The sequence below is a fragment of the Pseudorasbora parva genome, chromosome 11, assembly GCF_024679245.1.
Source record: "Pseudorasbora parva isolate DD20220531a chromosome 11, ASM2467924v1, whole genome shotgun sequence".
NCBI classification, from domain to species: Eukaryota; Metazoa; Chordata; class Actinopteri; order Cypriniformes; family Gobionidae; genus Pseudorasbora; species Pseudorasbora parva.
Genome location: NC_090182.1, coordinates 13,046,045 through 13,061,686, shown reverse-complemented (window position 1 = coordinate 13,061,686; position 15,642 = coordinate 13,046,045). Strand labels below are relative to the sequence as shown.

Sequence of the window (15,642 nt, the reverse complement as noted above, 5' to 3'; positions counted from 1 at the left end):
CAGTCTTTGTCACAAAACAAAACAAAATCCGGTGACGTATATTGTACGCGCGGCTCTCTGTATTAATTCACGTGGGTTCGTTGAAGGTTGTAACTGTAACGTTAGTAATTGTAGCGATGTGATTGTTATTTTAACATATATCATACAATGTACAAGTTATTAAGACCATCGACATTCCAATTCTACACTCTTATGTGCTTAAAACATGTTTCAAGACCGGAAAATGAAGGGATGTGGCGGTTTCCACGGTCATTTGTTACCATTTTAAAACCAAAAGACTATGCCATCCATTTGGACACAAACCAGAGGTGCAGATCAAGTCTGAGATGTTACAGCAGCCAAAAAGGAGCCAGAGTACCAGCATCATATCAACCCCAGGAATACACATTAGTTGAGCCAGAGAAAGAAGAACAATTTTTGTTCCCTGACTTTGATGAACCAGTGGACAATGAAGAAAATAAACCGCCAGATCATCTTCTTCTAAATGAGCTCAGGAGTAATGCAGAACCAAAGCCAGTGCATGAAAAACCTGGTAAAAACATGCACCCTAAAGGACTGGAAATGCAGCTGAAGCATTTAAAGGGCTCTGCAACGTCTGAAGTGGAGGAAACCTCAAAGATTGAGTTCTACGATGAAGGATTCCCACTGAACAGGCACTCCAAATCAAAGAGGGTTAAAAAGCAGCAAAAGATCTATGGCACCCCTGATGTGGAGGTGGCAGTCAGTGATTCATCTTGCTCTGGCTGCGGGGCCCTCATGCACTGCACCGACCCTGAAATCCCAGGTTACCTGCCAAGTGAGAAATTCAAAATGTTAGTTGAAGAGGACAAACTGAAGAAGGCAATATGTCAGAGATGCTTTTTAATCAATCACCACCAGAAGGCTTTGAACGTCACTATGTCCAAGGAGGAGTACAGAGCGATTGTCAAGAGAATTAAATCAGAGAAGGCTTTGGTGCTGCTGATAGTGGATCTTCTGGATCTCCCTGACTCCATCATCCCAGACCTTCCAGAGCTTGTTGGGAAGAATAATCACATTGTGATTTTAGGAAATAAAATAGACTTGCTGCCTGGAGATGCAGAGAATTACCTGCAACGTATCAGACGTCAGCTGGCGGCATACTGTGCCAGCAAGGGCATTTCTACTAGTGATGCCAAGGACATCCACCTCATCAGTGCCAAAACAGGGTATGGTATAGAAAACCTTATATCAAGACTGCAGTCGACCTGGAAGTACAAGGGTGATGTGTATTTGGTCGGCACGGCCAATGCTGGCAAATCCACGCTGTTTAATACTCTACTGGAATCTGATTATTGCAAATCCAGAGCCTCGGATGTGATCCACAAAGCTACTATATCTCCATGGCCTGGTGAGATATTGCATGTGTTAACTGGTTGCTGAATAATATGTTGACTAATGCAATATTTGCAATCCTGTTTCACAAGTATATAAAAATGAGAACAAATAACTTTTTAAGTAGTGTGCTTGTCCATTTTAGGACCTTGTTAAAGGGTTAGTTCGCCCAAAAATGAAATTGATGTCATTAATGACTCACCCTAATGTCGTTCCACAGCCGTAAGACCTCCGTTCATCTTCAGAACACAGTTTAAGATATTTTATATTTAGTCCCAGAGCATATGCAGTCTATGCATTGCACACTTTACTGTCCATGTCCAGAAAGGGAATAAAAACATCATCAAAGTAGTCCATATGTGACATCAGTTGGTTGATTAGAATCTCTTGAAGCATCAAAAATACATTTTGGTCCAAAAATATCAAAAACTATGACTTTATTCAGCATCAGTTTCTCTTCTGCGTTTGTTTTTAAACCTCAAATAAAGATTCAAACGGCCATGAATCAGTGAATCGATCAATGATTCGGATCGCCAATGTCACTTGATTTCAGAAGTTTGGACTACGTGTTCTTTTTATTCTCTTTCTGGACATGGACAGGAAAGTGGGCATAGACTGCATATGCTCTGGGACTAAAATATAAAATATCTTAAACTGTGTTCTGATGATGAACGGAGGTCTTAAGGCTGGTGCAAGAGTCATTAATTACATAAATTTCATTTTTGGGCGAACTAACCCTTTAAGGAATGTGTTGTGCATTTCTGAATAATTAAGCTGTTTAATGTATGATCTTCTAGATGTCCAAGTCATTTAAACTGTTAAAAACATATACCTATCTGTCTTCTGTATATCTAGGAACAACATTAAACCTGCTGAAGTTTCCCATTATCAACCCAACCCCCCACCGGATGTTCAGGCGGGCAGAGAGACTTAAACAGGCGTCTCTTTTGACTGAAGACGACCTGAATCCTCGAGAGCTGAAGAGAATCAAACAATTCAGCGAGCAGGGATACTTGGTCGGTGAGTTTGCAAGGTTTTTAGGTATTTTTTTAGGGATCCACAATTATTAATCCCTTAAATTAGAGAATTTTCATTTATTTCTATCGGCTGATATTAGAAATACATTTTTACATTTAGAAAGCATTTGCCATTTAATGCTCACTTAAAGTCACTTATAAGTAATAAATGTAATTAAAATGCAAATCTCTAAATATACTTGTAGCATTTAAAATTATTGACTTTATTTTTATTAAACTTTTTAATGTGTCTTTATTTAGGTGAAATATAGATTAGAAATCTTTTTTATATATATATTATAATCATATACATTACTCCAAGTTCAGAAATCACTTTTTAAGTGGTCTCTTATTTTTTTCCAGAGTTATGAATATGTGTCTATATATAATTTTAATACACACATATTGTATATATTTAGAAAAACTTATGTTAGATGATATTTATTGATTTGACAGCACAATATATATGATTGTATTATATAACATTTTAGATTTTAAATTAGAGGCAACTTTCTTCATTTTATCCATTGTTTTTTTAGGTCATATTGGGAGGACATTCCGAACAAATCAGTCGCTCAAGAAAGCCCTTGTGGAGTTTGATCCTTACAGTCTGAGCTTTGGAGAAGACACGGAGGAAGATGCTAAACCTAATCAGTCCTTGGACCCCTCCATAGACAAAGAGCTCACCTACAATGAAATCAAAGATGCACACTGGTTCTATGATACACCAGGCATCATGAAAGAACATGACGTTAGTCTCCCCATTCATACTGTACTCGCATAATGTGATATGTTCTTAATTGCAATAATTTCTGTGCACTCATTTTTCAAAACGCATATCATTATGAATCAGGTGCCACAAAGGGTTTTATGTTTTAGGGTTTTAATCATGTGCCAACTTTCCAGGTTCTCAGCCTGTTGAATGAGCAGGAAGTCAAGTTGGTGGTTCCTACACATGCCATTACACCGAGAACATATGTAATGAACCCTGGTATGGTTTTGTTTTTAGGGGCTTTGGCACGCATTGATTATTTGGAGGTAAGAGACTAAGGAATACTGAATGTTTTGCTGCATCTGTTTCGCATCAAGAGAGTTTTAATGTTCTGTTACCTTCTCTAGGGGAAAGGCCCATGCTGGTTAACGGTTGTTGCTTCATCTCGCATCCCAATTCACATCACCAATTTGGACAAGGCTGACGCAATCTACCAGAAACATGCTGGAAATATCCTTCTTGCAGTATGTATATACAGTATATGTATGTGTGCTTTATATGTAAAATTAATTCAACATTATGCTACATTATTTTGTGATAAGGTCCCATCTGGTGGTGAGGAGCGCATGAAAACTTTTCCACCACTTATTGCTCAAGACTTCGAACTCAAGGGGCAGGGATGCAACACCGCAATAACTGACATCAAGATCTCATCAGCTGGTAATTTTCTGGAATGATTTTCAAGCAGACTAAGCAGTGTGTTGGATAAATCTTGTGATTCTTTACAATTCTTTCAAGTGTCTAGATCTTGTATGGTATAACCACAAGATCAAGTCTTAAATATCTGGCCAGTCAAGCCCCATTAAAATATCTTAAATACATTTCAATACTGTTATTATATATAAACTTCACTTTTTTCTCGTTTCTCAGGCTGGGTTGCTGTGACGGCAGCTGAAGGAGATCAGCTGTTTTTGAGGACGCACGCCCCTGAAGCAGCAGGACTTTGTTTGCGCACCCCTTTGCTGCCCCACATCGTGAATCTGAAAGGACAGCGAATTAACAAGTCTCCTGCCTACAAGACTAGAAAGCCACAGACGCTGGTGGACATCGGTCTGTCTGTGAAGGCAGCTGAGAGACTCAACGTGAGACGAAAAAAATGAAGAACAATGTATTTAAGTGCTAGTTGCTTGTATACTATAAATAGTTTGAATGTATTTTTATATTAAATTGTCTAAATGTTTGTGAATTTACCTGATAATGAAATGTATAATATGCCATTTTAAATGTCCTTCAAATAAATAAATAAAAACAGAAAGAAAACAGTGGCAAGAGTTTTATTTTATTGGAACATCTGCTAAACATACAGGTCACAGTAATATTTTTTTTTCTCCAGATAATTCATAAAAAGCCAAATCATGGGGACAGCATTATGTAATAATTCACCTGTTATAATTTGACTGCTATTACTAGGAAATGAAAAAGACAGTTACACACTTGATTACAAAGATGTGTAAATGACAACAATCTGAGTTGTGAATTGGCATCATGCTATTCTAAAAAAGAAAGCAGTGCTTAAATAATAAAAAAAAAAGTTATAAAAGACAAATTTACAGTGATAAAGTATTTTCAGGGTACCTGTGGATAATTTTCAAGGAGCACCACACCTCCGTATGAGGCCTGTGATTTTGTCCATAAAAATCAACCAACTACATCTTGCTTTGGTAATATATCCAAAAATTCAGTATTGCACAATGTACTAAAGGCAATAATTACTATAACTTCTCTCTTTCAATATTTCTTCCTTTTTAGACAGAACATGCCAAATGTAAAGGTTTGTGGAAACAAAACATTCACACACATAAAAAAAAAAGAAAGATGTATCAGTCGAAAGTCATATGATTAGATAAACTTTGGATAAACATTTTCGATGTAGATAATTTGATATGGAAGGGAATGTTGCACGGATAAGATACAGTAATTCATTCATCTGATGGTAAATAAGCTCTAAATATCTGAGAAATGAATTAAAATGCTCATATTGATTGTCTGAGGCACTGAAGGGCATGTAAAGAACAGAAATATGTACAGTTTATATACAGACAAAACCAACGAAATCTTTGGACTGAGGATGAAATAGAAATATAACCAGAAAATTTACAGAAAAGAATGATCTACAAACAGAGAACAGAAAAATTCAGCCTCACATGCAGTTGACAAGTGTAAAAATCTTTGAAAGCAAATTTACATTGAAAGAGAATAACCTACTGCCCTTTAAACATTACAAACTAAACACTACTTTCCTTAAAAGGCAGAGCAGCCTAATCAAAGAAAGACATCTAGGTGTACAGAAATGTTTTTTGTGATTAAATGAAATGTTTGTCTTATTTGAAACAGAGCCTCAAGGGTAAGATTATGGTTAGTTGTCAAGTGCTCTCTAAACTGTAAAAGGGAACAAAGAAAGGGTTGAATACAATGACATTAGCCAGCTTTAAACACACACGCCATCTCTTGCTGACCAGAGATGGAGGCGCTTCAGTGGAGTGGAACAGCACAAAGACGCTGAAAGCCCCATTATCTTCAGGGCTATTCAGTGCTGGACCACCTGGGTCTGGCTAATCTGAGCTCCCTGCAAGGATGGAGAGAGAAAGTGTATTTGCTTTCAGAGCAGCCCTCCTTTTTGTTGTCCGAGTAGTGACAAAAACGTAGGGAAAGATGATAATTTGATCATGGAGCACATGACTAAGCAAAGATTCAGGTAGTTTGGAATTCAATGGACAAAAGGATTCTACCATAAGTTCACAATGGATTTTACCCTCAAATTAAAGGAATACTGTGGTAAGAAATCTATTCATATTTCAATGTATTTTGCATCATGTCATGGCAATCTAAAAACTAGAACTCGTTGATGTAGGCATCTGTCATGAGTCGTAAAGCCAACGAACAAAAAATAACCTTTTTTTTTTTTACAAATTTAACAAGCTTTGTTCAACAATCAGTCTCTGAGAACCTCATACATTGCCTTGGACACAAAGAAAGATACTCCTCACTTGTCACCCTGAGCCGCCCCCTCCAAGTAATACACGTTTACTAAATGGCGGTTCAAGTGGCGGCGATAGTCCATCTCTAAAGAAAAGGTACGGTCACAGAAGATACATGTATGACTGAGCAGTTTGGTTGAAGATGGGAGCTCTTCTGTTGGAGTCTCTGGAAGTTTCTCTCCACCCTCAGTGGCTGCAGCCAGTCCGTTAAGACCAGAGTCGTAGCTTCCTTCAGAGGCACTATCGCTGATGTCACTTCCCCCATCATTACTGTGGATACCCTCGTCATCCTCGGCATCAGTGGATTTGTGACCAGACGGACCAGGCAGTTCAAGAGATGGGCTGAAATCAGGCTGCTGTTGGCTGAAACCTGGAGAGCTGTCGCTGTCAGTAGGTGATGGCATCTCACTTCCACTGTCTACTTCTGGAATTTCTTTTGGTTCACGTGAGATCTTGTTCTCCGTTTCTTTAGGTTGTTCTGAGTCTGGATCTTGGGGTTGGCATGAGACTGTGGGCTCCTCCACAACAGCAGCAGTCTCCTTGTGATTTCTATCATCTTGATTGGTCACCGCAGTAGGTGTTTGCTTGTCTGGTTGGGTATGTACCTTCAGTGTTTCTGTGGTGAGCTGTTTTTCAGCTTCTGGAGAGCTTATCTTCTCTGGGAGTTTAATGGTCTTCTTGGGTTCAATGACACAACTATCAGGTTTGTTTGTACTTGCCTCAGCATTCTTGGTTTTGCTCTTCATGGCCTGTAGAACCTCGGGTATGGTGCGATTTCTCTCTTGAGCAGCAGAATTTGTTGATCGCTTGGCTCTATCTTTCTTTGTGCGCCTGACCCGCTTTGAAGGACAGGCTGGTTCTGAAGAATCAGTAACTATTTCATTCCTGTTCTCTGCTTTTCTTTTGACTGGTTTAGTCCTCACTTCTTGAATTGCCTCTGTACTCTGGGCATCACTGTTGACCTTTGACAATTTTTTCTGCTTCTTGTATGGTTTCTTGGTTGGTGATTTCCTGCTATCCTTTGCACTCTCTTTCTTTTCAGTCTCCTTCACTTTATCATTCAGCAATCTGTTTTCCTTTTCTAGCCGCTCTCTTTCTTCCTTGTCTTTGTGCTGCTGCTGTTTATCTACAAGGCCTTTCTCCAAATTCAATCTTTGCTCTTCAACAATGGGTTGATGTTTTGCAATAACTTCATTGGCGGTCTCCTTTAATGGCTTCTCTTTCTTAGGGCGACCTTTCATTACTTTCTCTACAGATTTGGTGGATTTCTCTATCTTTTTCCCCTCCTTTTTATTAACTTGTTTGTCATTGTATCCCTCTGATTGTGTTGCAGCAACTTTCACCAAAGTCTTTCCTTTAACCTTCTTACTGTTTTTCTCTTTCCCCTCATTTTTCGCCATGGCCTTTTTCTCTCCAGTTTTCTCACCGAGTTGCTGGCTTGGCTTTCCAGATTTTTCTTTCACAATGAAATCTGGATTTTTCTTTAAAGTCTTGTCAGTTAGCTCAGTCTCCACAGCAGAGGTAAATTTACTGGGTTTCTTAATGGAGAGGTTGATGGGGCCTGATTCAACGTCATCCAATTCTCCTAACTGCTTTTCCTCACTACGCCTTCCTCCAGCCTGGTCTGTCGCAAGCTTATTTGGCGAATCATCATCGATATCAGTCCTTTTGACACGCAGTCTTACCTTTGACACGTCCATCGAGATATCAGTGCATCCTGGGTGTCTGGACTTGATGTGATACTGTAAATTGCACTTCTTGGATGCAGCATACTTGCAAACTGGGCAAAGAAACTGGCGCGGGTTGACATGGAGCTCAACATGCTTTTTAAAGTTGCTGCGGTCGGCTGTTTTGTATTGGCAGTAAGGGCAGCTTAGGGGCTTGGGTCCATTGTGGACCTGTCTGGCATGGCGAGTCACCTCGTGCTGGTTGGCTGCCAGGTAGCTGCAGTTGTCACATTTGAAAGGCCTCTCACCTAATGTGGACAGACCATAAGGAGAAGGTCAAGACAGAACAATCAATCTTTTATTTCAACATTTTGAAAGAAACACAGATGCAAGTCTCATGCGGGGGATACAGATAAAAGAAAGGCAAACACTTCACAATACAGAATCACATTCTAATTCACACTGTATACCACAAACCGTGTACCATTTTATCCAAAGCCATCTGGCTCCACGGAGAGCAACAAAAGAGAGAAACGTCATTGACAGGATGAAAACACAGGCCTTGAGTCATAGCTGAGGAACAGCACATTTGCTCTGTCCCAAAACCCAGAGAGCTCTCTTACAGATGCAGCATATTCACTTTGAAAAATGTATACAATTTCTATGACTTTAAGATTTGATTACCTTGACTTTACTTAAACATGGTAACCACAATTTAAAATCCTAATAAAGCTTCACAATACTTTTCAGAGAAAGCATCCCAGAATGCCTTACCCTAACTATGACAGGTTCATTGAAAAAATAAATCCAAGATGAAGACTGCAAATAAAATAAATTGCCAATCATATGAAATATTAAAAAATGTATTTAATAACAATATATTTTTAGATTAAATTACTGCTTTAGCCAATTTCTAATGTTTGTCAATAATAGATTTGTGAAAATATAGTTTTCTTCCAAGTATAACTTGGAACAAGGCAGCTCAATAGGTTTCGGAACAAAGTTATTAAATATAAAAGTGAATTGGAATTGAACAACAACAAAAAAAAACTATATAAATGTACACTTTAGATCAGCACAAGAATTTTTCAAAAACAGATAAGAGACTCACCTGAATGGGTTCTCATGTGTCTAGTCAGATGAGTTTTTTGGGAACTGGAGTACTCACAGTATATGCACTGAAATGGACGTTCACCTAAAAGAAGAATTCACAAAGTGTTGGATTTTTCACATATATTTCTGATAATATGGACGGACACTGAAATTTGAACTCAAATCCTTTCGATTTTAGACGTACCAGTGTGGGTCCGGATGTGCTGTATGTAGTTGTTTTTGCGGTCAGAAAAATATGAGCACTGGTTGCAAGTGAAAAGCTTGCTGGGAAAGTGGTTCCTCAGATGTTTCTTCCAGTGGTACTGACTGATGGTGGTATAGGCACAAATGGTGCACTTGAAAACTCTCTGATCTTCACCCTCCTTAGTATGATGTTTAAGGTGAGCCATGTAGTGGTCATAACGGTTGGTGTTATATCCACAGCGTTCACAACGGATCACACCTTTAGAGTTACTCAAACTTTCACTATTCTCTGGGTTCGGTGTCTGAGATTGACCTGACTCACTGGCCAGATCGTCATCAGAGTCAGCCGCACCATTTACCACCGTCATTTTCTTGGCGCTGTGAATGCGGATATGGTGAATGAAGTCCTCCTCGTTCTCTGCCTGGTACTGGCAGGGTTTACAAAAAAAGGGCTTCTTCTTCTTTTTGTTGGAGTCGAAGATGACGACCGGGGTACGCTTACGTTTTTCTGCTGGTGAGGACTCAGATGGGGTCTTTTCGGAGAGGTTTGACAGGTCTTCTGCTTGCTCTATTTCAACTTGCTCCAGCGCTCTTTCCGTCACATCTGCCTCAACGCGAGTGGCCTGTTCAGTGTATGTGTCCTCAGACATCTCCGAATTGTCAAGACTGTATCTGATAACACCCTCTTCCTCACTGTCAGAGTAGTTGTTGCATCCAACAGTCTTGAGTTCAAACATTTGTTTCTCTTCTGCATTGTAGTCTGAGGAAGCCATCTCTGATGATACCACCACGTTAGCAAGCATCACTAGCTGAGGGGCGGCCACATCGTTCCGAGGCAGCTCAGGAAGGTCATGGCCCACCTCTGGTATTGGGATGCCTACGGGCATGAAGATACCAGCAGTAGCTGGATACACCGTCTGAGCAGACATGCTCAACCAACTGAAATGTAAATAGAAACACTGGTTTTAGAGAACACAACACAACAAAATACAATCAGTAACTTCAATTGTATAATTGTATTCTTATCTTAAATTTTTTTTTAAATGTGTATGTGAAATGAAAGAAGTTTGAAAGGATGTGAGAACTATGATCTTGTGAGAGTCATCTGACCATGATAAAACAAACAATGCATTTTCTTTTAAGATGCATGAGGGCTAATGATTCAATCAAATGTCTTCCCTTTCCGAGATAAGAGTCTCAGCTGAGCCATCCTCTTTAATGTGACTGATTACACATTAAAATACCAGATTGCTTGATTTCATGCTCATAAACACTTTTAAAAAGAAGCAAACAAAGCCTAAAACAATACATCTATATAGAGACAATAAATGACACTGTTCTTTCTTGTATGAAGTCCCCTTAAGCAATATGCAGCTTTAACTACTGGTTATTTTAGGGAATTGCAGCTGATAAGTGTCTATAATTGTTTTCAATCTTTTTGTTTAATAAGTAATCTTTATTCACTAAGCATAAGGATTATATTGTTTGTTTGATGCTAATTAATTGAATCCAGATCCATGTGTGAGATGACAATAAAATAAATAATAAATATATTTGAATTTAACTAACATTTAAACATTACCTTGTTATAATAGTCCTTTAAAATAAATAATATAATATTGTATATTTTATAACTAACTATATACAGTGAGGAAAATAAGTATTTTAACACCCTGCTATTTTGCAAGTTCTCCCACTTAGAAATCATGGAGGGGTCTGAAATTGTCATCGTAGGTTTGTCATTCTAATGATTATGTCCACTGTGAGGGACATAATCTAAATAAAAAATAAAAAATAAATTTAAAAAAAATCACAATGTATGATTTTTTTTAACTATTTATTTGTATGATACAGCTGCAAATTCAAGTATTTGAACACATGAGAAAATCAATGTTAATATTTGGTACAGTAGCCTTTGTTTGCAATTACAGACGTCAAACGTTTCCTGTAGTTTTTCACCAGGTTTGCACACACTGCAGGGAGAGACTTTGGCCCACTCCTCCACACAGATCTTCTCTAGATCAGTCAGGTTTCTGGCCTGTCACTGAGAAACACAGAGTTTGAGCTCCCTCCAAAGATTCTCTGTTGGGTTTAGGTCTGGAGACTGGCTAGGCCATGCCAGAACCTTGATATGAAACCACTCCTTGGTTATCCTGGCTGTGTGCTTCAGGTCATTGTCATGTTGGAAGACCCAGCCTCGACCCATCTTCAATGCTCTGAGGGAAGGAGGTTGTTCCCCAAAATCTCGCAATACATGGCCCGGTCTCTCTCTTTAATACAGTGCAGTCGCCCTGCCCCATGTGCAGAAAAACACCCCCAAAGCAGGATGCTACGATCCCCATGCTTCACAGTAGTGATAGTGTTCTTGGGATGGAACTTATCATTCTTCTTCCTCCAAACACGTTTAGTGGAATTATGACCAAAAAGTTATATTTTAAAGTTATATATCGTATTATATTATCTTATTATATTATAAAGTTATATATCTGACCACATGACTTTCTCCCTTGACTCCTCTGGATCATCCAAATTGTCATTGGCAAACTTAAGATGGGCCTGGACATGTGCTGGTTTAAGTAGGTGAACCTTCCGTGCCATGCATGATTTCAAACCATGATGTCTTAGTGTATTACCAACAGTAACCTTGGAAACGGTGGTCCCAGCTCTTTTCAGGTCATTGACCAGCTCCTCCCGTGTAGTTCTGGGCTCATTTCTCACCTTTCTTAGGATCATTGAGACCCCACGAGGTGAGATCTTGCATGGAGCCCCAGTCCGAGGGAGATTGACAGTCATGTTTAGCTTCTTCCATTTTCTAATGATTGCTTCAACAGTGGACCTTTTTTCACCAAGCTGCTTGGCAATTTCCCCGTAGCCCTTTTCAGCCTTGTTGAGGTGTACAATTTTGTCTCTAATGTCTTTGGACAGCTCTTTGGTCTCGGCCATGTTAGTAGTTGGATTCTTACTGATTGTATGGGGTGGACAGGTGTCTTTATGCAGCTAATGACCTCAAACAGGTGCATCTAATTTAGGATAATAAATAGAGTGGAAGTGGACATTTTAAAGGCACACTAACAGGTCTTTGAGGGTCAGAATTCGAGTTGATAGACAGGTGTTTAAATACTTATTTGCAGCTATATCATAAAAATAAAATAGTTAAAGGAACTTTATGTAAGAAATGTATTTTAATTAATCATAAAATAGCCCTGATATGTCACTAGACATTAAGAAATCATGTTAATTTCAAATACTTATATCACTGACAACAGTAGTCCGGACAGGATATTGTCATTTAAAAGTTGTTGCAGCCCTCAACTGATGTTGATGTTTTGGCCTGAAGCTCCACCCTCCACCTATCTACCAATCATGAAATCAGTAGTGATTCGGCATCCGGGGGGAGGTGGATACACCGCTCTGCAGTCATTTGAAAGTGATTGCAGTGCCAGTTTTGGCCACAATCTTACATACACTTCCTTTTAAAAAAAAGCATATATTTTAATTTCTCGATAATTTTTTTTAGATGTCTCTCACAGTGGACATGCACCTACGATGACAATTTCAGACCCCTCCATGATTTCCAAGTGGGAGAACTTGCAAAACAGCAGGAGCTGCTCTGGAGCAGGTTATGTTCAGAGAGTTGCTATGGTTACCTCCATTTTTGGAACTGAAAGGTATTGCCTTACTTACTCACATACCCAGGTATGTCACATAACCTGCTTTCTGGAATACCCCCCAGAACTTTGTGAAGTATTGTTTACTTTTCTGTGCACTGATAAAATAAATTAAAAGAGTGGTTTTAAAAACATTCAAATGCTACATTCAAAATACACTGTGTGTGTGTGTGTGTGTGTGTGTGTGTGTGTGTGTGTGTGTGTGTGTGTGTGTGTGTGTGTGTGTGTGAGAGAGAGAGTGAGAGAGAGAACTAAATGCTACATACAAAATATACTGCTTAAAAATATGTTTGTGTGTTGACAAAAGAAAATAAATTCACAAAAACTCTCCAGTTAAAGCGTCATTAAATCTGTTCTAAGGTTAGAAATATGGTCATGGCAGGCCTGAGCGCTTTGCATGCTCAGAAATGTGTGTTCGGCCATTTTAAAACAGCACCACCAACTTCAGCCAGCGGAGGAGGAAAAAAATACTGACGATGAGTGAACTGAAGCAGCTTTACATGAAAGTTTACAGAGATCAACTCATTTAATCGGCAAAGCACGAAACCTTTAATGTTAAACTGCAAAATCGAGCCTTGCGTGAAAACATTCAGTGGTTGTGTTTAATCAAAATTGTCAAAATAAGAAGTGAAAAACTTTGACCTTGTTGGACAGCTCCAAACACGACCCATCTGAATCAGACTAACAGCGAGCTACACATTACCAAATTTTACAGACCAAAATTCACTCACTACATAAAGTTTAACATTACTAAAATGATATAAAAATGTCGAACATGCATTTCACAGAAATATTGGTGATTTTCGAATAAACAAAAGTTCAAAAAGACACAAAAAAAGATGTGATTTACTGTAAAAGCTATTGTTTTTTCCCGGCTTTAATAGTAGGATAATCTACAATTCTAGTCCGCAAATGTTAAATTATAAACCTTCATTACGAAGAAAAAAAGATACTTTCCGGAAACTGCATGCATGCAACAACAACAACACGCACACACGCCACACACAACTCAACAAAGTTGCACTTTGTATTCAACATAGTCGATCGAAGATCATGGCGATGTTTTTGTGTTTAATTTCTCATACATTCTACGTACGTTTTCACTTTTAATCTGGTCAGCGTGAGTGTGTTAGCCGTGGTCCTGATCTGATCTCTCTCCGTGCTGAAATCAGCCCTGGACAGCGCCTCTCCCTTTCAATGCAACCCTCCATTTTCACTCCACTTACTCAAACTTAGTTGGGCTCGTGCGCGACACAAAACAACAGAAAACCACACCCTAAAGAGCACGAAACCACACGGAACCAAACCCACCAACTTACCGGACACGTTCGCTCGGTGTTTGGTGATCTTGTTGAAGAAACAAGTTTAAGGAGAAGTTATTTCCAAACTCTCAAATCGGTCGAGGAAGTCCGCGAGACTCACGCATTCCAGCACATCGCTCTTGCGCAGCGATCGCTGGGGATGTGTGACGTCAGCGCGCTTGCTCACACAGGGCACGCTCATGTTCTCGCGCTCTCTAAGTTTTAGCGTTTTGTTTGTGTGGCGATTGACACTGGCATATAATATAGCGACGATGTTTTCATCGTGTCTAAACTCTGTAGTAGTAGGTCAGCACTCAGCAATGTACAAGGCACGATTGCGTTTGTGTTTGTTAACATCCAAAGGCACACGTGGCAAATAGTAGTAAATATTTTAAAAGTAGGCCTATACTTCTATACGATGATATTAGGCTGCTGAACTCACATGATCAACACAAGTGCTAGGCAAACAACTAAAGATGGGTGAAGGGTGATGTTTATTTTCCATGTTTTTTTCCACACTTTTAACCCTTGTGGTGCTTGGACAAATTGGACCCATATTGAAAGTCATGAATATACAATGGGTCTAATGACCATAAAAGTTTGTTTTAACCTCCCGAAGTGTATTGTGATATTAAAATGATTATTCTAGTTGAAAAATTATGGAATAACAAAATTTATATAAAAACTTTCGGACACAACTTCAACAAAACGTCATTTTTCCTGGTTCAATCACTTGGAATTTCAACAACATCCATACAGCTACAACTGTATTTTTTACTTGATGCATATTTCATGTTTATTTGTAATTTAAAGGGTTCAAGAACTGAGAAATACAATTTTCTTTTAGCTTTTTTACATATAAGATCATCATAATAGTTTTTAATGTAAACAAACCCAGAGAACTACATATTGTGGAATGTGTGTATCTATAGGTGAAAGACCGCCTCTGCAGAAGTAATGCATTCACATGCTCTCCGAATTATCATAAATATGAGTTTCCATAGGTAAAAATTGCAAATGAACGCCCTCCCATTTCAAAATTTGAATGGAATGAGCTCGTAATCTTCTCTTCAGAAGTGGGAATTATCAAATTTCCAATAGCAACTTAATGCCTACTTCATCATTGCAACTTTGGCCCCAACCACTGGTGTGTTAGTGAGATGACGAGGAGAGATTAGCAATACAAGGCTGGAAATAACATTACCTTCCAAAGGATCCTAATGTTAGGAATGTGGTCATCAACAATGTGAATGTCTCAGCATTATTTATTTGTATTTGGCACATTTCACTGTGGATTCTTTGGTAAATCAGTCACAATATTGGCACAGACTTTGCAAAAGGACTTACAATATGGAATCGACAGTAATGTCACAACATGTAAATAACCATGTTAAAGGTCCCGTTCTCCACGATTCCATCTTTCAAACTTTAGTTAGTGTGTAATGTTGCTGTTAGAGCATAAATAATAGGCCTACCTGTAAAATTATAAAGCTCAAAGTTCAATGTCAAGCGAGATATTTTATTTAACAGAAGTTCCCTTTCAAAGCCTACAGCAAAAGGCCGGTTTGGACTACAGCAGGAAGTGCAGGGA

The 15,642-nt window shown here is 38.8% G+C and overlaps 2 protein-coding genes across 2 annotated transcripts; one reads left to right on the top strand and one right to left on the bottom strand.

The window, feature by feature from the left end:
- The first annotated feature begins 53 nt into the window (after positions 1 to 53).
- Positions 54 to 4,401, top strand: noa1 (nitric oxide associated 1). The gene is made up of 7 exons (XM_067457129.1): positions 54 to 1,369; positions 2,209 to 2,373; positions 2,909 to 3,120; positions 3,276 to 3,407; positions 3,489 to 3,605; positions 3,684 to 3,801; positions 4,012 to 4,401. Exons 1-7 carry the CDS (start codon positions 148 to 150, stop codon positions 4,239 to 4,241), a joined length of 2,196 nt encoding a protein of 731 aa, XP_067313230.1. The 5' UTR covers positions 54 to 147; the 3' UTR covers positions 4,242 to 4,401.
- Positions 4,402 to 4,403: 2 nt separating this feature from the next.
- On the bottom strand, positions 4,404 to 14,230 carry rest (RE1-silencing transcription factor). Its single transcript, XM_067457128.1, has 4 exons — positions 14,070 to 14,230; positions 9,084 to 10,021; positions 8,898 to 8,981; positions 4,404 to 8,094 (listed from the first exon to the last, which is right to left on the bottom strand). Exons 2-4 carry the CDS (start codon positions 10,009 to 10,011, stop codon positions 6,125 to 6,127), a joined length of 2,982 nt encoding a protein of 993 aa, XP_067313229.1. The 5' UTR covers positions 10,012 to 10,021; positions 14,070 to 14,230; the 3' UTR covers positions 4,404 to 6,124.
- Between the last annotated feature and the right edge of the window lie 1,412 nt (positions 14,231 to 15,642).